The 22,927-nt window shown below is 46.9% G+C and overlaps 1 protein-coding gene across 1 annotated transcript in view; it reads right to left on the bottom strand.

The window, feature by feature from the left end:
• LOC137535449 (zinc finger protein 208-like) overlaps window positions 1-22,927 on the bottom strand; it is a 292,522-nt gene that overhangs the window by 238,069 nt on the left and 31,526 nt on the right. The window contains exon 6 of the mRNA XM_068257277.1: window positions 21,819-22,806. Within this exon, the coding sequence (XP_068113378.1) occupies window positions 21,819-22,806 (988 nt within the window). The remainder of the gene's footprint in view (window positions 1-21,818; window positions 22,807-22,927) is intronic.

Here is a 22,927-nt window from a genome sequence, read left to right as displayed (position 1 = left end):
CAACTAAACGCAAACCGGATGGAATAGCATGCCGCTGCAAGATGCTGTAGTAGCCATGCTGGTTCAGTATGCCTTCAATTTTGAATAATACCCAAAAGTGTCATCAGCAAAGCACGCCCACACCATCACACATCCTCCATGCTTCACGGTGGGAACCAGGCATGTAGAGATCATCCGTTCACCTTTCCTGCGTCGCACAAAGACATGGTGGCTGGAACCAAAAATCTCAAATTTGGACTCATCAGACCAAAGCATAGATTTCCACTGGTCTAATGTCCATTCCTTGTGTTCTTTAGCCCAAACAAGTCTCTTCTGCTTGTTGCCTGTCCTTAGCAGTGGTTTCCTAGCAGATATGAAGGCCTGATTCACACGGTCTCCTCTTAACAGTTGTTCTAGAGATGTGTCTGCTGCTAGAACTCTGTGTGGCATTGACCTGGTCTCTAATCTGAGCTGCTGTTAACCTGCGGTTTCTGAGGCTGGTGACTCAGATGAACTTATCCTCCGCAGCAGAGGTGACTCTTGGTCTTCCTTTCCTGGGGCGGTCCGCATGTGAGCCAGTTTTTTTGTAGCGTTTGATGGTTTTTGAGACTGCACTTGGGGACACTTTCAAAGTTTTCCCAATTTTTTGGACTGACTGACCTTCATTTCTTAAAGTAATGATGGCAACTCGTTTTTCTTTAGTTAGCTGCTTTTTTCTAGCCATAATACAAATTCTAACAGTCTATTCAGTAGGACTATCAGCTTTGTACCCACCTGCCTTCTCCACAACGCAACTGATGGTCCCAACCCCATTTATAAGGCAAGAAATCCCACTTATTAAACTGATACGGCACACCTGTGAAGTGAAAACCATTTCAGGTGACTACCTCTTGAAGCTCATCAAGAGTGTGCAAAGCAGTAATCAAAACAAAAGGTGGCTACTTTGAAGAACCTAGAATATGACATATTTTCAGTTGTTTCACACTTTTTGGTTATGTACTATACTTCCACATGTGTTAATTCATAGTTTGGATGCCTTCAGTGTGAATCTACAATGTTCATAGTCATGAAAATAAAGAAAACTCTTTGAATGAGAAGGTGTGTCCAAACTTTTGGTCTGTACTGTACATAATACCTGTATTTTTCCAATTCGTCTTGCTGACGTAATTGCAATTAGAAAACACATTTTTCAGGAAAGGTATTTCAACAGAATATCTTGTAATGGTTCAAACAGTTCACTAGTCAACATGTTTAGGACTAAACTTAAATCCCAGGGAGCTATTGATCTAGGCTTGACAGCTGATTTCCGTGTAATAGCTGTAACAAAACGCTTAATTAGCGGATCCACCGCTATGGAATCATCAAAAAGACAGATAACGTGGCAATATGGACCTTGAGCGTACTCGACTTCAGGCCCATATCAAATCCATTTTGCAAAAAATCAAGAACATTGGGAATTAATAACTTCTAAACCCTTGTTTGTCTAGATTAAATCTACAAAAAGATTTCCAAATACGGAGATAAATGTCTGAGGTGACTTGCTTCCTAGACTGAAGCAGAGTTTCAATTACTTTTCCTGAAACTCCTTTCCTTTGATTTTTTGAATCACTCGGCCTATCAGGTTTAGTGGTGGAAACGCAAACCCGTTTTCCATCTCCCAATCCTGCAGGAAAGTGTCCAACACATCTGGATGACCCGTCCGGCCTAGTGAAAAGAACCGAGGAAGCTGCACATTTTTGTGAGTTGCGAAGAGGTCTATTGATGGGTAACCCCATCTGTTGCAGATTTGGTTGAAGACTCGAGGGTTCAGACTCCACTCCCCCTGATTTCTTTCCTTTTAGATGGACTTCTTTTAGCGACCTCACTGTCTTTTCTGCCCAGGCAAAGATGAGCTGATCTAATGCTATCAGAGGTGGACTTCTTGTCCCCCCTTGGTAATTTATGTAAGATATCGCTGTGCGATTGTCTGACATAATTAGAACATCTAGTCCTACCAGATGAATTTTGAATTCCCTCAGGGCATACCAAATGGCTAGAAGCTCCTTGTGGTTTGAGGAAAAGGACATTTCCAGGGGGACCAAAGACCCTGAACTTGTTGGGACCTGAAGTGAGCCCCCCAACCTTGTCCGCGTGCATTAGTAGTAATGACTACTTGATGTCTTGTTAACCAAGGAACACCTTTTTCTAGATTTTCTTTTCTCAACCACCACTGAAGGGAATTTACTACTGGGCTTGATACCCAGAGTGGATTGTCCAGGGAGTCCTGAAGACCATCCCATTGTAACAGGAGACTTAACTGCAGAATCCTGAATCTTGCCTGAGCCCATTTCACTGCCGGAATGCATAAAGACAGCTTTCCCAGTAGTGGCATTACTTGTCTGATAGATACTTTGCTGAAAGGAATTGCTTGATTTTTACAATCAGAGACTCCACTTTGTATTGAGGAAGGAACGAAGTCTGAACCCTCGAGTCCACCACTATTCCTAAAAAAATAATTTTCTGATCTGGGATCAGTTTTTACATTTATCAACCAGCCTGCGTCCTTAAGACACTCTGCACCAGCACAATAGAGAGATTGCATCCTGAGCCGTCAACAGATCATCGAGATAAGGGATAATAATTATCTCCTTTATCCTCAGATATGATACCACCTCTGTCATCACCTTGGTAAAAAATTGGAGGAGCTGCAGAGAGTCCGAATGGCAATGCTTTGAATTGCAGATGTACCAAAGTGGACTGAACCCACACTGCAGCCCTCAAATATTTCTGGTAAAACCGGTGAATCGGAATGTGATAATATGCATCTGTGAGGTCAATCGATGCGAGAAAACAATCCTTCTGAAGAAGAATTGTGGACGCTAATGTCTCCATTTTGAATTTGCAATATTTCGTGTACTGGTTCAGTTATTTTAGATTTATGATTGGTCGAAATTCCCCATTGGGCTTTGGGACCAAAAACATTGTGGAGTAGTAGCCTTTCTTTTGTTCCACAGTGGGCACCTCTTCCACCACCCCTTTTTGAAACAGATTTTTCACAGCTGACTCCATAGCTTCTTGCAATTGAGTGCTCTGACTTTTCTTTGTTGCAACAAATTTAGTCGGAGGACGGTTGACAAATTCCATCTTCAGACCTAGAGCAATGATATTTAGAATGAAGCTGTTGGATGTTATCTTTTCACAAAACGGAAAGAAATTCATCAACCAACCACCGACTGGACCATCATTGCTGGGATAGCTGTGAAGACTTTATTTCTGTGGTGGATTGGGAAGGGTTAAACATACATCCTTTTGATTTATTTGTCTTTTGAGTCTGCCACTTTTTATTCTGATCTTGCTTGCCCTTGATGTTTTTCCTAAAGTTCCGAAAACTTTTCTTTGGAAGTCTTCTTTTTCTTTGATGGAAAAACCTTTTTATCCTCAGATACCTGATCAGAGCTTGCTCCAGACCAGATCCAAAAAGGAGATTACCATCAAAAGGCAGGGCACACAACTTGCTCTTTACTGTCAAATCACCATCTCATCCCTTAAGCCATAAAAATCTTCTTACACAGTTGATTAAGGCTGCAGATTTTACCGCAATTCTGATCGCTTCAAGAGAAGTGTCACATAAAAACTTGGCTGAAAGCATAAGAACTGAAACAGACCCTAACATCTCATTATGTGGAGTCCCCTTTGTTAACATTTGTTTCCAAACCTGTCAGCCAAATATTTAAACACCTTGCGGTACAAGTGGCAGCCAAATTTAGAGCAAACGAAGCGGCATTTGAATCCCAAGCGCGCCTCAAAAGTGCTTCCATCTTTTTATCTGACACGTCTTTAAGATTGCCCGTGTCTTCAAAAGGGATGGGAGAATCTCTTGACAGTTTAGAGACAACAAGATCTAATTTAGGCATTTTTACCAATTTTTCTGATTTGACCTCATCAATAGTTTTGTTGGTCCTATGAAATGCTAATTTTTTATTCGGTTCCTTCCATTCTTGAGCTATGAGCTCCATAATGGAATAATGAATGGGAAAAGAAGGACCTAATAGTTCTAACAGTTCTTCATATAACTCGTCCTCTACTGAGGAGGATTTAGGAACCTCGGGTAACATATCCAGCGCACCCTTTATGAATTGCAATAATTCATCTGTTTGCTCAGGTAATAATTTTAAACTTTCCTTTCCTCTTTCTAGGAATATCCTCTTCCTGGGCAGATGCACCTGCCCCAGCCTCTTCCCCATCAGAACAAGTCTCTGTATCAGGTCTAGGCGGATCTCCCCCCCCCCCCCCCCCCAATAACTGGTGAACCCAATTCAACAGGAGGACTAGGAACATTTTGAGGAGTTACATTTTCTTTTACATTTTTAAAAGTCTCCCCTTCCCCACCAATCACGCTCTTAGCACAACCGTGACAAAGAGGATTTAAATAATTAAGGGAAAGAGATTTTTTGCAAACGCCACAGGACCTTTTCCTAGGCTCTGATGCTGGCATCTTTTTAGAATCCTGTAAAAACACATAATAAATACAAGACCCCTCAGTATGCAAAAAAACAAGCAAACATATAAATCAGCAAACAATCATAATCCGCAAAGATATACGACCTGCTCCGCTGAAGTTGTTGCTGAGCTGTCCCGGCCCTGAGAGGACTCTGCTGTGCTCTCCATGGCTGCTTAGGGATGGAGTGCTGGCGAGACTAAGTCCTAAATAGCCTCCAGCCAGCCTCCAGGTGTTCCCAATCCGCTCTTCCGTGCACGCCAATTGCACTTCCGGTCCATGCTGGCCACCTGCTTCCCACCAGGCGGAAGTGTGCATCTCTAAAAGCCGCTCCAACTGCAATCGCGGCTAACACAAAGGTCCCCCACTGCAGTTCAGCAAGCCCTCAACCAATCAGCTTCTCCGGGCTTAGCCGGAAGTTGCGGACGCCCGACAACTTCCGGCGGAAGAATGCACAATCCATGTGGGACGCCGAGCGCACGCTATACGGCAATTCAGAAGCCGATAGCTGCACCATTGGGTCCCCACAGAACCATCCACATGGCTCCCCGCGCGAGGACCCGACAGGTTGCTCACCTCGAGACCCAGGATCCGCCTCACAGACATCCCCCAGACGGCGGTAAGCTAAACCTGCCTACTCACCCTCAGCTCACTGATGGAGCTGGACCTTACTGCCTCCTTATCCCGAGAGGGACAGGAAAAGCACTGAGGTCTGCATGGTGTGACTGCATTTCCTGTCCCTTTCAGGAAGGGGAAGTATTCTCCAGCCCCCATCATGTGGCAGTAATGGAAATGTGCCTTCTTAAAACAGTGGCGTGCACATGTGATATCTCCCACAATGCATCACTGCTGAATATTCAAATCACTCCTTTTTTGTCCCTGTAAGCTAGCCACACCTCCAGAACCGCTGGAATACAATGATGTGTCAGCTTGTTAATATTACAGAGCCTCAATAATCCAACATGCATTTTATACTGGCTGATGCTCATCAGTGCATGGCATGAATTAATGTGGCTGTATGGGGTGGTGCTTGGAACATCCAGAAAAGCAAATTAGGTAATGCACACCTATTAGGGGAATTTTTGTGATGGCAAATGCAGAGATACTCGAGTTCAGTGTCAAAAAATAGAGATCCACACACAGTGGGATGCAAAAGTTTGGGCAACTTTGTTAATCGTCATGATTCTCCTGTATAAATTGTTGGTTGTTACGATAAAAAAAAGTCATTTAAATGCATCCTATAGGAGACACACACAGTGATATTTGAGAAGTGAAATTAAGTTAATTGGATTTACAGAAAGTGCGCAATAATTGTTCAAATAAAATTAAGCAGGTGCATTGTCATTGTCATTTTATTGATACCAAAACCTTTAGAACTAATTATTGGAACTCAAATTGGCTTGGTAAGCTCAGTGACCCCTGACCTACATACACAGGTGAAACCAATTATGAGAAAGAGTATTTAAGAGGGTACATTTTAAGTTTCCCTCCTCTGTTAATTTTCTTAGAAGAGTAGCAACATGGGAGTCTCAAAAAAACTCTCAAAAGACCTAAAGACAAAGATTGTTCACCATCATGGTTTAGGGGAAGGATACATAAAGTTGTCTCAGAGATTTCAGCCGTCTGTTTCCACAGTTAGGAACATATTGAGGAAATGGAAGACCACAGGCTCAGTTTAAGTTAAAGCGGTTCCGAGATGAAAGACTAACTATAACAAGTAACTTGTCTATATATCTTATCTAAAGTTTAGATAGTTTACACAGTAAATCTGGTTGCATACAGCTTCAACAGTTAATGATAATTTATTCCTGTGATACAATGAGAGCGGCAATGTTCTGTTTGTCATCATTACACAGGTAATCTGCAACTGCATCTCCACCCCTCAGCCTGTGAAAAATTAACTCCTCCCTCCCCTCTGCATCTGAAATCATTGGCTAGTAACCTCCTCCTTTTCCTGCCCAGACTGAGCTCCCATAAGTCCTTGCTACCTGGGACTGAGTGCCTTGGCGTTTTGGAGAAGCTGTGGGCAAGGAATGCCCTATAAACTATATGTCAGGAACACAATTATGCAATGAGTAAAAGTTAATCTCAGATCAACTTTAAGGCTCGAAGTGGCAGACCAAGAAAAATCTCGGATAAACAGAAGTGACGAATGGTGAGAACAGTCAAAGTCAATCCAGAGACCAGCACCAAAGACCTACAACCAGGGATGCTCAAATTCGGCTTCGGGAGATATCCGGATTTTTGCTATCCGGATATCTCCCAGTAATGCTGTGCGGGCTGGGCGGGGGGGTCAAGCTTACCTCTCTGACGTCTTCTTCGGTCGTCCCTCGGCGCCTCCCACGATGCGCTCCAAGCGGCGGTCACCTGATCGCAAACACTTCCTCCTTCCAGGTTGAAGGAGGAAGTGTTTGTAATCACGTGACGCGCATGGAGCGCATCATGGGAGGCGCCGAGGGACTACCGAAGAAGACGTCAGAGAGGTAAGCTTGACCCCCCTGCCCAGCCCGCACAGCATTACTGGGAGATATCCGGATAGCAAAAATCCGGATATCTCCTGAAGCCGAATTTGAGCATCCCTGCCTACAACATCATCTTTTTGCAGATGGAGTCACTGTGCATCGTTCAACCATTCAGCGCACCTTACACAAGGAGATGCTGTATGCGAGAGTGATGCAGAGGAAGCCTAATCTCCGCCCACAGCACAAACAGAGCTGCTTGAGGTATGCTAAAGCACATTTGGACAAGCCAGCTTCATTTTGGAATAAGGTGCTGTGGACTGATAAAACTAAAATGGAGTTATTTGGGCATAACAAGGGTTGTTATGCATGGAGGAAAAACAACACAGCATTCCAAGAAAAACACCTGCTACCTACAGTAAAATATGGTGAAAGTTCCATCATGCTGTGGAGCTGTGTGGCCAGTGCAGGGACTGGGAATCTTGTCAAAGTTGAGGGACGCATGGATTCCACTCAATATCATCAGATTCTGGAGACCAATGTCCAGGAATCAGTGACAAGGCTGAAGCTGCGCCGCGACTGGATCTTTCAACAAGACAATGACCCTAAACACTGCTCAAAATCCACTAAGGCATTCATGCAGAGGAACAAGTACAATGTTCTGGAATGGCCATCTCATTCCCCGGACCTGAATATAATTGAAAATCTGTGGTGTGAGTTAAAGAGAAGTGTCCATGCTCGGAAGCCATCAAACCTGAATGAACTAGACATGTTTTGTAAAGATGATGAATGGTCCAAAATACCTTCAACCAGAATCCAGACTCTCATTGGAAGCTACAGGAAGCATTTAGAGGCTGTAATTTCTGCAAAAGGAAGATCTACTAAATATTGATTTCATTTCTTTTTTGTGGTGCTCAAATTTATGCACCTGCCTAATTTTATTTAAACAACAATTATTGTGCACTTTCTGTAAATCCAATAAACTTCATTTCACTTCGCAAATATCACTGTGTGTGCCTCCTATATGATACATTTAACTGACATTTTTTATCGTAACAACCAACAATTTATACAGGAAAGTCATGATGATTAGAAGGTTGTCCAGACTTTTGCATCCCACTGTATCTACAAGAGGACACGCAGGCCAAAATTTTGATTGATGCAAGTAAAATTGTATTCAGAAAGTGGTTAAATAAAGTAGACACTGGCCTGACATCAGTGCCTTGTAAGCAAAAAATATGAACAATATATACAAATCTACATACATAATACAAAGGTGTACAATTTAGGGGATGCAATAAGGTACACTGGCTTCACAAACAGAACACATCAAAGAAAGGCGTTATCACAGCAAAAAAGGTGGCATATATATATATATATATAGTAGTAAACCCAATGCAATATGCAGCGTTTTGTAGCAAAGAAACAAAACAGTCCTTTCAGCATAAAGATAGAATGAGAGGAGGTCCTGTCATCATCATATTACCCAACGAGGCGTCACCGTTTGGGAGGAAAAACTCCTTTATCAATGGGCACAGGTAAGTGGGCAACCAAAGCAGGAGAGCGAGGCAGCAGCGTCCTTAACTACTCTATATATATGGACATTGGCCACACAATAATTTGCTGTATGCCGTGTACCCCGGACATATATGTTGTGCCACCATTATTGCTGTGATAACACCTTTCTTTCATGTGTACTGTTTGTGCAGCCAGTGTACCTTATTGCATCCCCTAAACTGTACACCTTTGTATTATGTATGTACATTTGTATATATTGTTCATATTTTTTGCTTACATGGCACTGATGTCAGGCCAGTGTCTACTGTATTTATCCACTTTCTGAATACAATTTTACTTCCATCAATCACAATGTTGGTGTGCGTGTCCTCTTGTTATATATGGGGTAGTGCTTGGAACACCCCCTCAGTTACAGATTGCCCATCACGCTAAACAATCTATTGTCGTCATCATCATAATTATTATTGTCAGTTGCTACACAACAGCCTTATCTACAGATACATCACATATAGGGCCTGATTCACAAAGCGGTGATAACCCAGTTATCACGCCTAAGAGACTTTAGGCGTGATAACTTTTGCACTAGCTGAGTTATCACCGCTTTGTGCTGCTGATCGCAATTGCGCGCACAATGCCCATAGGGTTTATTGGGCATATCGCGCGCACCGCACCGTGCGCGTGCAACACTTTGCGCGCAGGAATTTCGCACGAGTTTCTTTTTATCACGCCTTAACTGAGTTTAGGGGTGATAAAGGGCTTTTCACCAGTGTGCTAACCGTTAGCACCGCTTTGTGAATCAAGCCCATAATATGAAAAATAACAATCATTAATAATCCCCAGACAGCTGCTGGAGATAGAGCTACCATATGGATGTGTCTCCATGGTTACAGGAAGTGTCAGTTTCTTGCAGTAGACTGGGAGGAAGAGGCAGAGTTACTGGAGAAGCTAAGGAGGAACGCTCGCAGTGAGATCCTGTAAGCAAGAGAAGCACACAGCGCTCTGCTTATGCCGGGGACACTCGGGGTGCAGGGACACAGAGGATCTGTCTGCCTTACATTCTGTTCTGGTGGGCGGCAGCATGGTGGTAAGCCTTTATCTAATGGGCATTACTGTAATCAGCTGCACACAATACAGGACACAGTGCACATAGCGGGGGACACACAGCGCTCTGCTTATGCCGGGGACACTCGGGGTGCAGGGACACAGAGGGTCTGTCTGCCTTACATTCTGTTCTGGTGGGCGGCAGCATGGTGGTAAGCCTTTATCTAATGGGCATTACTGTAATCAGCTTCACACAATACGGGACACAGTGCACATAGCGGGGGACACACAGCGCTCTGCTTATGCCGGGGACACTCGGGGTGCAGGGATACAGAGGAGCTGTCTGCCTTACATTCTGTTCTGGTGGGTGGCAGCATGGTGGTAAGCCTTTATCTAATGGGCATTACCGTAATCAGCTGCACACAATACAGGACACAGTGCACATAGCGGGGGACACACAGTGCTCTGCTTATGCCGGGGACACTCGGGGTGCAGGGACACAGAGGAGCTGTCTGCCTTACATCCTGTTCTGGTGGGGGGCAGCATGGTGGTAAGCCTTTATCTAATGGGCATTACCGTAATCAGCTGCACACAATACGGGACACAGGGCACATAGCGGGGGGGACACAGCGCTCTGCTTATGCCGGGGACACTCGGGGTGCAGGGACACAGAGGAGCTGTCTGCCTTACATCCTGTTCTGGTGGGCGGCAGCATGGTGGTAAGCCTTTATCTAATGGGCATTACCGTAATCAGCTGCACACAATACGGGACACAGGGCACATAGCGGGGGACACACAGCATTCTGCTTATACCGGGGACACTCGGGGTGCAGGGACACAGAGGAGCTGTCTGCCTTACATCCTGTTCTGGTGGGCAGCAGCATGGTGGTAAGCCTTTATCTAATGGGCATTACTGTAATCAGCTGCACACAATACGGGACACAGTGCACATAGCGGGGGACACACAGCGCTCTGCTTATGCCGGGGACACTCGGGGTGCAGGGACACAGAGGATCTGTCTGCCTTACATTCTGTTCTGGTGGGAGGCAGCAGCATGGTGGTAAGCCTTTATCTAATGGGCATTACTGTAATCAGCTGCACACAATACAGGACACAGTGCACATAGCGGGGGACACACAGCGCTCTGCTTATGCCGGGGACACTCGGGGTGCAGGGACACAGAGGATCTGTCTGCCTTACATTCTGTTCTGGTGGGTGGCAGCACGGTGGTAATCCTTTATCTAATGGGCATTACCGTAATCAGCTGCACACAATACAGGACACAGTGCACATAGCGGGGGACACACAGCGCTCTGCTTATGCTGGGGACACTCGGGGTGCAGGGACACAGAGGAGCTGTCTGCCTTACATTCTGTTCTGGTGGGCGGCAGCATGGTGGTAAGCCTTTATCTAATGGGCATTACTGTAATCAGCTGCACACAATACAGGACACAGGGCACATAGCGGGGGACACACAGCGCTCTGCTTATGCCGGGGACACTCGGGGTGCAGGGACACAGAGGAGCTGTCTGCCTTACATTCTGTTCTGGTGGGCGGCAGCATGGTGGTAAGCCTTTATCTAATGGGCATTACCGTAATCAGCTGCACACAATACTGGACACAGTGCACATAGCGGGGGACACACAGCGCTCTGCTTATGCCGGGGACACTCGGGGTGCAGGGACACAGAGGATCTGTCTGCCTTACATTCTGTTCTGGTGGGCAGCAGCATGGTGGTAAGCCTTTATCTAATGGGCATTACTGTAATCAGCTGCACACAATACGGGACACAGGGCACATAGCGGGGGACACACAGCGCTCTGCTTATGCCGGGGACACTCGGGGTGCAGGGACACAGAGGAGCTGTCTGCCTTACATTCTGTTCTGGTGGGCAGCAGCATGGTGGTAAGCCTTTATCTAATGGGCATTACTGTAATCAGCTGCACACAATACAGGACACAGGGCACATAGCGGGGGACACACAGCGCTCTGTTATGCCGGGGACACTCGGGGTGCAGGGACACAGAGGATCTGTCTGCCTTACATTCTGTTCTGGTGGGCAGCAGCATGGTGGTAAGCCTTTATCTAATGGGCATTACTGTAATCAGCTGCACACAATACGGGACACAGTGCACATAGCGGGGGACACACAGTGCTCTGCTTATGCCGGGGACACTGGGGGTGCAGGGACACAGAGGATCTGTCTGCCTTACATTCTGTTCTGGTGGGCAGCAGCATGGTGGTAAGCCTTTATCTAATGGGCATTACTGTAATCAGCTGCACACAATACGGGACACAGTGCACATAGCGGGGGACACGCAGCGCTCTGCTTATGCCGGGGACACTCGGGGTGCAGGGATACAGAGGAGCTGTCTGCCTTACATCCTGTTCTGGTGGGGGCAGCATGGTGGTAAGCCTTTATCTAATGGGCATTACTGTAATCAGCTGCACACAATACAGGACACAGGGCACATAGCGGGGGACACACAGTGCTCTGCTTATGCCGGGGACACTCGGGGTGCAGGGACACAGAGGATCTGTCTGCCTTACATTCTGTACTGGTGGGCAGCATGGTGGTAAGCCTTTATCTAATGGGCATTACTGTAATCAGCTGCACACAATACAGGACACATTGCACATAGCGGGGGACACACAGCGCTCTGCTTATGCCGGAGACACTCGGGGTGCAGGGACACAGAGGATCTGTCTGCCTTACATTCTGTTCTGGTGGGCGGCAGCATGGTGGTAAGCCTTTATCTAATGGGCATTACTGTAATCAGCTGCACACAATACGGGACACAGGGCACATAGCGGGGGACACACAGCGCTCTGCTTATGCAGGGGACACTCGGGGTGCAGGGACACAGAGGATCTGTCTGCCTTACATTCTGTTCTGGTCGGGAGCAGCATGGTGGTAAGCCTTTATCTAATGGGCATTACTGTAATCAGCTGCACACAATACAGGACACAGTGCACATAGCGGGGGACACACAGCGCTCTGCTTATGCCGGGGACACTCGGGGTGCAGGGACACAGAGGAGCTGTCTGCCTTACATTCTGTTCTGGTGGGAGGCAGCAGCATGGTGGTAAGCCTTTATCTAATGGGCATTACTGTAATCAGCTGCACACAATACAGGACACAGTGCACATAGCGGGGGACACACAGCGCTCTGCTTATGCCGGGGACACTCGGGGTGCAGGGACACAGAGGATCTGTCTGCCTTACATTCTGTTCTGGTGGGTGGCAGCACGGTGGTAATCCTTTATCTAATGGGCATTACCGTAATCAGCTGCACACAATACAGGACACAGGGCACATAGCGGGGGACACACAGCGCTCTGCTTATGCCGGGGACACTCGGGGTGCAGGGACACAGGGGGATCTGTCTGCCTTACATTCTGTTCTGGTGGGCGGCAGCATGGTGGTAAGCCTTTATCTAATGGGCATTACTGTAATCAGCTGCACACAATACAGGACACAGTGCACATAGCGGGGGACACACAGCGCTCTGCTTATGCTGGGGACACTCGGGGTGCAGGGACACAGAGGAGCTGTCTGCCTTACATTCTGTTCTGGTGGGCAGCAGCATGGTGGTAAGCCTTTATCTAATGGGCATTACTGTAATCAGCTGCACACAATACAGGACACAGGGCACATAGCGGGGGACACACAGCGCTCTGCTTATGCCGGGGACACTCGGGGTGCAGGGACACAGAGGAGCTGTCTGCCTTACATTCTGTTCTGGTGGGCGGCAGCATGGTGGTAAGCCTTTATCTAATGGGCATTACCGTAATCAGCTGCACACAATACTGGACACAGTGCACATAGCGGGGGACACACAGCGCTCTGCTTATGCCGGGGACACTCGGGGTGCAGGGACACAGAGGATCTGTCTGCCTTACATTCTGTTCTGGTGGGCAGCAGCATGGTGGTAAGCCTTTATCTAATGGGCATTACTGTAATCAGCTGCACACAATACAGGACACAGGGCACATAGCGGGGGACACAGCACTCTGCTCATGCCGGGGACACTCGGGGTGCAGGGACACAGAGGAGCTGTCTGCCTTACATCCTGTTCTGGTGGGGGGCAGCATGGTGGTAAGCCTTTATCTAATGGGCATTACCGTAATCAGCTGCACACAATACAGGACACAGTGCACATAGCGGGGGACACACAGCGCTCTGCTTATGCTGGGGACACTCGGGGTGCAGGGACACAGAGGAGCTGTCTGCCTTACATCCTGTTCTGGTGGGCGGCAGCATGGTGGTAAGCCTTTATCTAATGGGCATTACTGTAATCAGCTGCACACAATACAGGACACAGGGCACATAGCGGGGGATACACAGCGCTCTGCTCATGCCGGGGACACTCGGGGTGCAGGGACACAGAGGAGCTGTCTGCCTTACATCCTGTTCTGGTGGGCGGCAGCATGGTGGTAAGCCTTTATCTAATGGGCATTACTGTAATCAGCTGCACACAATACAGGACACAGTGCACATAGCGGGGGATACACAGCGCTCTGCTCATGCCGGGGACACTCGGGGTGCAGGGACACAGAGGAGCTGTCTGCCTTACATTCTGTTCTGGTGGGCAGCAGCATGGTGGTAAGCCTTTATCTAATGGGCATTACTGTAATCAGCTGCACACAATACAGGACACAGGGCACATAGCGGGGGACACGCAGCGCTCTGCTTATGCCGGGGACACTCGGGGTGCAGGGACACAGAGGAGCTGTCTGCCTTACATCCTGTTCTGGTGGGCGGCAGCATGGTGGTAAGCCTTTATCTAATGGGCATTACTGTAATCAGCTGCACACAATACAGGACACAGGGCACATAGCGGGGGACACGCAGCGCTCTGCTTATGCCGGGGACACTCGGGGTGCAGGGACACAGAGGATCTGTCTGCCTTACATCCTGTTCTGGTGGGGGGCAGCATGGTGGTAAGCCTTTATCTAATGGGCATTACTGTAATCAGCTGCACACAATACGGGACACAGGGCACATAGCGGGGGACACACAGCGCTCTGCTTATGCAGGGGACACTCGGGGTGCAGGGACACAGAGGATCTGTCTGCCTTACATTCTGTTCTGGTGGGCGGCAGCATGGTGGTAAGCCTTTATCTAATGGACATTACCGTAATCAGCTGCACACAATACGGGACACAGAGCACATAGCGGGGGACACACAGCGCTCTGCTTATGCCGGGGACACTCGGGGTGCAGGGACACAGAGGAGCTGTCTGCCTTACATTCTGTTCTGGTGGGCGGCAGCATGGTGGTAAGCCTTTATCTAATGGGCATTACTGTAATCAGCTGCACACAATACAGGCCACAGGGCACATAGCGGGGTACACACAGCGCTCTGCTTATGCCGGGGACACTCGGGGTGCAGGGACACAGAGGAGCTGTCTGCCTTACACTCTGTTCTGGTGGGCGGCAGCATGGTGGTAAGCCTTTATCTAATGGGCATTACTGTAATCAGCTGCACACAATACAGGACACAGTGCACATAGCGGGGGACACACAGCGCTCTGCTTATGCCGGGGACACTCGGGGTGCAGGGACACAGAGGATCTGTCTGCCTTACATTCTGTTCTGGTGGGCGGCAGCATGGTGGTAATCCTTTATCTAATGGGCATTACTGTAATCAGCTGCACACAATACGGGACACAGTACACATAGCGGGGGACACACAGCACTCTGCTTATGCCGGGGACACTCGGGGTGCAGGGACACAGAGGATCTGTCTGCCTTACACTCTGTTCTGGTGGGCGGCAGCATGGTGGTAAGCCTTTATCTAATGGGCATTACTGTAATCAGCTGCACACAATACAGGACACAGTGCACATAGCGGGGGACACACAGCGCTCTGCTTATGCCGGGGACACTCGGGGTGCAGGGACACAGAGGAGCAGTCTGCCTTACATTCTGTTCTGGAGGGCAGCAGCATGGTGGTAAGCCTTTATCTAATGAGCATTACTGGAAACAGCTGCACACAATAAGGGACACAGGGCACATAGAGGGGGACACGCAGCCATTACTGCTCGGCTTAAAGGCAACCTTATCTGAGAGGGATATGGATGTTTCCATTTTTTATCAATCAACTTTTTCTTGAAAGCAAAAAAGATATCATACATAATAAAACAATGTATATCAGTATAGAAAATAGAGGTGAACTGGATGAAAGTTCTTCGCTAAGAAAGCAAAACATACAGGGGACATGCAGTCCATCACAACTATAGATCAGCACAAACTGTGCAGTCCACCCTGTTATGCCAGTAGGTTCCCTACTCCACAAATAAGAATATAGGCATAAAGACTTACAACACTATGATAAAACAGCAATACAAAAAAGAAATGAAGTCAACCATAGCAAAGAAATAAAAGTAAAAAAAATAAACAAACATAAACCAAAAAACCAGGGTTGGAGGATGTTTCCTTTTAAACAATACCAGTTGCTTGTCAGTCCTGCTGATCTCTATGGCTGCGGTAGTGGCTGAATCACACACCTGAAACAAGCATGCAGCTAATCCAGTCTCGACTTCAGTCAGAGCACCTGATCTGCATGCTTGTTGAGGGGCTGTGGCTAAAAGTATTAGGGGCACAGGATCAGCAGGAGAGTCAGGCAACTGGTATTATTTTAAAATGAAAAATCCATATCCTCCTCAGTTTAGATTCACTTTGACTACATACCTTCAGCTTCTACCTGAGTCAATCATTTTTCACATTTTTTTAGGTATAAGTTGGGCATAGGCTTTAACTCGAGTATATATGGGGTAGATGCTGAAGGTCTGCCAACATACACTGCAGGTTTCAGGAAATCCCAGATTAGTACCGTGTAGCAGTGAGCAGGTTCAGGTGTCCACATAGGGCTGGTGCACACCGAGCGGCTTTTTCAGCGTTTCTTGGTCAATGTATCTCCATGGGGTGGTTCACACCAGAGCGGGAGGCGTTTTGCAGAAACGAATCCTCCCGGGGTGAGGCATTTTTTGGATTGTGGATGCGTTTCTGCCTCAATGTTAAGTATAGGAAAACCGCAAACCGCTCTGAAAAACGGCAGTTCAGAGCGGTTTTGCAGGCGTTTTTGTTACAGAAGCTGTTCAGTAACAGCTTTACTGTAACAATATATGAAATGTACTATACTGAAATCCGCAGCAGCAATGCGCAAAACGCCATAGAAAAATTAAAAAAAGCGTTTAAAAATCTGCTAGCATTTTGCGGATCTGCTAGCGGGTTTTGGTGTGCACCAGGCCATAGATGCCCCTGAATTTTATAGTCTCTGCTACCACTGAGGTGTAAAGCAGAAGAGACCCGAGCCTCAATGTACTGGAATGACACCCAGATGCCCTGTGGCCAGTGCAATAGTCCACTCCTGGGCTGACAATGCTTTAGCTGTAACTGGCAAAGCACAACAGTGCCTCTACTTTATGAGAAAACTAAGGAGCGCTAACCTTCCACACAAGCTGCTGGTTAATTTCTACAGATGCCCTATAGAAAGCGGTCTGACCGACTGCATGCCGGCCTGGTACACCAGCTGCACCAAGGCTGCCAGAGAAGCCCTGCAGCGAGCTGTAAAAACAGCAGAAGTCATTATCGGCACTGAACTACCATCACTGGGAACTCCGGTTTCCTCCCACATTCCAAAAACATACGGATAAGTTAATTGGCTCCCCCTAAGAATTGCCCCTAGACTACAGTACTTACACTACATAATATAGACATATGGCAATGGTAGGGATTAGATTGTGAGCTCCTGTGAGGGACAGTTCGTGACAAGATATTATATATATATATATATATATACACATACACACTGTACAGCGCTGCGTAATATGTCGGCGCTATATAAATACTAAATAATAATAATAAAAAACAATAACTCTTGTGCAGTAAAACCCCCATTATCCGGCACCGACGGGGATTGGCAAATGCCGGATAAGTGTAGTTTCTGGTTGCTTGAGGGTCAATGTCAAAAATAGGCCTAGCTAATAAAAAAAAGTACTATACTCCACACTATATACCAAACTGAGTATTAATGTTGAAATACAGCAATTTAAAACAAATGAAGACAAAAGACAGACTTAATGTAACAGAGGTTTATTACTGCATAAAGAACTGTAAAACAAGATGTATTCATCCTGCAAGGTCAGAATTTTTCCTTCTGGATGCTGAGACTTCTGGATAACTGTATAAGACTCGCTCTATGAGAAGGTCCAAAATCATTATCAAGGACAACGGTCACCCCGGAAACGCCTTGTATGAACTCCTTCCATCAGGTAGACGTTTGGATCAATCTGCATACACACAAACAGACTGAAAACCAGCTTTTTCCCATCTGCCATAAACTTTTGAAACTCTGAATCGTCTCTGAAATGATTAACACTGTGTACAAATTGTTTAAATACTTGAAATACCTGGCATACATGCATTATTCCTCCATTTCCACCTTTGTTACTATCACTATGTGGTTTATTCTTTAACCTCCCTGGCGGTTTATTTATTTTGACAGGGAGGCTGCAATGTGGTTTTTTTTAAATTAAAAAAAAAATATTTCATGCAGCCAACTGAAAGTTGGCTGCATGAAAGCCCACTAGAGGGCGCTCCGGAAGCGTACTTTCGATCGCCTCCGGCAATCGAAAGTAACAAGATAGGCCGCAATGAGCGGCCTATCTTGTTTCGCTTTCCTCGTCGCCATGGCGACGAGCGGAGTGACGTCATGGATGTCAGTCGACGTCCTGACGTCAGAGCCGCCCGATCCAGCCCCTAGCGCCGGCCGGAACTGTTTGTTCCGGCTGCGCTGGGCTCGGGCGGCTGGGGGGACCCTCTTTCGCCGCGCGGCGGCGATCGGGCAGCACATGCGGCTGGCAAAGTGTCGGCTGCGTGTGCTGCTTTTTTCAAAACGAAAATCGGCCCAGCAGGGCCTGAGCGGCGACCTCCGGCGGCATACCCCGAGCTCAGCTCGGGATTACCGCCAAGGAGGTTAAGCTCTAGCATGCTTCATTAACTTAATGGACGCTTCTGCTTAATTGGCCCAATTGGCTTAATAGGCTATTTGTCACGTGACAGGAAGCCTATCAAAGTGCTGGGATGTCATCCTTTGAAGCCAGGGGCTCAGGGCAGGTTCAGTGGCGTGCCTGTTAAACTAAGGGAGCGCCCGTTAAGCTAATGGAGCATGCGTAAGTTAGCAATACTGCAGTATAGAGTGCGCTGGAGACGTTTACCTCTCGCTCCTGTACTTAAGCTGTGCTGCTTTAGCATTGGCAACAAATAAACAGACATTGGCAGACAAAACCAAAAACAATAGTCAACTAGTGTAGGTGGAAACCATTTACAGCATGAGGGTAATAATACACCTTGGCAGGTGATATTGCACTACAGAGGTGCTAGGAGGGTGCTGCACCCCTGCAGTGTTTGGAGGACCGGAGTGAGCGCAAGAGAGTCTCTGCTGTCTGAGGGGTAGGATTACCGCAGGAGGGCGGGCTCAGCAGGGGAGGGATAGCGTTCAGCAGGAGGGCGGGCTCAGCAGGGGAGGGATAGCGTTCAGCAGGAGGGCGGGCTCAGCAGGGGAGGGATAGAGTTCAGTAAGAGGGCAGGCTCAGCAGGGGAGGGATAGAGTTCAGCAGGAGGGCGGGCTCAGCAGGGGAGGGATAGAGTTCAGCAGGAGAACAGCCTGAAGGTGCTGTTTTGCATGTTTGTTCTAGAGGATATGGTCCTATAATGGTGGCCCGCTGGGAGGAGCTCAAAGAAGCGGTTGCCTGGGTGGGAGGAGTCACGCGAGATCTCGGTGGCCCTTGACCTCATTCTCGCCGTGTGGAGATCGAGATGTGGCAGAGATAATCCAATGATCTTTTTCACAGAGCTAATCACTCTTTGGAGTTTGTACCTGTCACTGGTAGAGATGGCCCAAACTGTTCGCCGGTGGACAGTTCCTGGTGAACTTGGGCTGTTGACTGTAAAACAGAGACACAGAGAGAAGGAAATCTCCTGTCCTCAGTTCAGTCTGGATGAATGGGAGCTTCTAATATCCCCCACATCTGCAGCTCACAGCAGGTAAATAACAATGTTATATAGAACTTTCCTGGAGTCTCACATTCTTATTTTCACTTTAAGGGGTTGTATCCTGACTCTGAATTATGCACAGCAGCAAAATTAGTGTGATTTAAAATCTAGTTTGAATAAAATTCAAACTGTGCCACAAGTAGTTACAGAATTAGTCTCTCACAGTTATGTGGATTAGGAAGTTGCTGCATCAAAAAGTTCCCAGAGGGATGAAGCCACTGTAAAAAATTTTCTGCTGCGCTCACCAACATCAAAGTTCCTCGAAAAAATAAACACACTTCACACAGCGTAACTCTGTCCTCAAAGTTGCACTCATAATACAAAGGCTCCACAGTGAGGGATTTCTATAGTACACCCTTCCACATGTGCATACAAACAGGCCCCCTCCCCCCAACAGAGACGGGGCTCACCAGACAGTCGCCACCTCACAGACCAGGTGGATCTAGCGTGTTTGCAAATGTAAAAGCTGCCTCAGCATGAACCCTCCACTCGCCCCCTTCTCTTCAGATAAAGCAGGCTTTGTAATCCAAGTACATGTATAAAAGTATAAATAAAGGGCCATTGCGTAATGCTGCACATACACCAGCTCCTCACACTAATATAAGATTGCACTTACACCTCCAAGTCACAGCGTGACGTCAATCACCCGGGGAAAGGCCGGCCGACATAGAGGAACTGTACAGCGGGAGCTGCCAGAGGGAAAAGTACTGAAGCGGGACGCCGCGTACCTGACCCCCCGAGTGCCCGGATGGGAGGCTGATCTTTGCCTGATATGTGCGCTGTGACTTGGGAGGCGTAAGTGCAATTTTATAGTAGCGTGAGGAGCTGGTGTATGTGCAGCATTATGCGATGGTCCTTTATACTTTATACATATACTTGGATTACAAAGCCTGCTTTATCTGAAGAGAAGTGGGCGAGTGGAGGGTTCATGCTGAGGCAGCTTTTACATTTGCAAACACGCTAGATCCACCTGGTCTGTGAGGTGGCGACTGTCTGGTGAGCCCCGTCTCTGCTGGTGGGGGGGGGGGCCCTGTTTGGATGCACATGTGGAAGGGTGTGCTCTAGAAATCCTCATGGTGGAGCCTTTGTATTTATGAGTGCAACTTTGAGGATGGAGTTACACTATGTGAAGTGATTATTTTTTTCCAGGAACTTTGATGTTAAAATCTGGTTTATTCGGCTCCCAGCATAAACAAATAATGATAAGCTTGGAAAAACAGAGAGAAATCGAGAGCCCAATATGGTGTAGTATTGTTAAGTTGGTTGTGGTTAAAAGCAAAATACTTAGATATACTCACAAACATGGGTTACCCATAGGCAACCACTTCAAGTGCAGGTGGGGAGTATTAGAACCTGATCCCACTCAGGTTTTTAAGATGTTGCTCTCTGTAGATAGGAAACGGGGTAGCACCCCTCCACCGAGGGTGGAATCAAGATTTCAGCAAGGCTTGGTGTACAGATGCGCCAGAGTAGAATAAAAACGTTTATAAACCATCTAAAAGAGGGGGATGTTCAGGTGGACTTACCTCCCTCAAAAATATAAAACTCAATTGAGTCACAATATATCAATACAAAAATATTTTATTGAACTCCACTTAGTGCAACGCGTTTCGCAGGTGTGGTCCTGCTTCATCAGGCAAACAGGAGTATAACTCAATGGGTCTAGATGCAGAAGTGAGCGCCTCTGAATGCCTGATGAAGTGGGACCACACCTGCGAAACGCGTTGCACTAAGTGGAGTTCAATAAAATATTTTTGTATTGATATATTGTGACTCAATTGAGTTTTATATTTTTGAGGGCGGTAAGTCCACCTGAACATCCCCCTCTTTTAGACGGTTTTTAAACCTTTTTATTCTACTCTGGCGCCTCTGTACACCAAGCCTTGCTGAAATAATGATAACTTCAGCACTCTTGTGTTATCAGGAGTGTTTGTTCAGTCAGATAAAAGTGTTTTGGCTTTTATGTACTCTCCAGGAGAGCCATGGCTGCATATGACTGCAGATCCTGCCTCATTTGTATAGATAAAATACCTGGTTTATTAACCCTTACATTGGAAAATAAAAAAGTGAACACAAAGCAAGTTCTAACTAGGCTCAGTACTATATGTACCCATATTTCTCTCATCATGTCACTTCAGTTATAAACCAATGCACTGAGTAGCATGAAAAAATGCTCAGCATTCTATGTATGTATGGTAAAAAAAAAAGAAAAACAATGCATCAGAATATTTGTAGCCAATGCATTTTACATACTCAACACAAGTGTCTGATAAGCAGTGACTTATGCCAAAAACATTTCCCACACTCAGCACATGAATAGGGTTTCTCACCAGTGTGTGATCTCTCATGCCTGACAAGGTCTGATTTCTGTGAAAAACATTTCCCACACTCAGTACATGAATAGGGCTTCTCACCAGTGTGAGATCTCTCATGTTGGACAAGTTCTGATTTCCGTCCAAAACATTTCCCACACTCAGCACATGAATAGGGCTTCGCACCAGTGTGAGATCTCTCATGCCTTGCAAGATCTGATTTCTGTGAAAAACATTTCCCACACTCAGTACATGAATAGGGCTTCTCACCAGTGTGAGATCTCTCATGTTGGACAAGTTCTGATTTCCGTACAAAACATTTCCCACACTCAGCACATGAATAGGGCTTCACACCAGTGTGAGATCTCTCATGCTTGACAAGATCTGATTTATGTGCAAAACATTTCCCACACTCAGCACATGAATAGGGCTTCTCACCAGTGTGAGATCTCTCATGTGTGACAAGATAGAATTTACGAGCAAAACATTTACCACACTCAGCACATGAATAGGGCTTTTCACCAGTGTGCAGTTTCTCATGTGTGACAAGGTATAATTTGCTAACAAAATATTTCCCACACTCAGCACATGCATAGGGCATCTCACCAGCGTGAGATCTCTCATGCCTGACAAGAGATGATTTCTCAGTAAAACATTTCCCACACTCAGCACATGTATAGGGCTTCTCACCAGTGTGAGATCTCTCATGTCTGACAAGATGTGATTTCCATGTATAACATTTCCCACATGTGGAACAGGAATGAGACCCTCCAGCAGGGGGAGAGCTGTGCTGGGTATGAGGCCCCTCAGGGTTAGACAGGTGAGGGGAGTCTGGGGTAATATTTGGGGTCACCAGGATATCTGCAGGAGACTCTTGTCCAGTGACATCATCCGTTGTACAGTCTGTGGATACAGAGAGACGAGTCTCTGAAAGGTTCCTGATGCTGGGACTCCGCCCTGCAAATAGAGAAACATCATCACTTCCTGTTAGAGAATTCTGAGGGGAGGAACAATTATCATTAGGGATGAAAGGAAAGAGGATGGTCGGCACTGCTGTACAGCTTCCTTTATTTGGCAA

The sequence above is a fragment of the Hyperolius riggenbachi genome, chromosome 10 (genome assembly GCF_040937935.1).
Source record: "Hyperolius riggenbachi isolate aHypRig1 chromosome 10, aHypRig1.pri, whole genome shotgun sequence".
NCBI classification, from domain to species: Eukaryota; Metazoa; Chordata; class Amphibia; order Anura; family Hyperoliidae; genus Hyperolius; species Hyperolius riggenbachi.
Note: the sequence above shows the minus strand (reverse complement) of the source record. Positions and strands in the feature narration are given on the sequence as shown.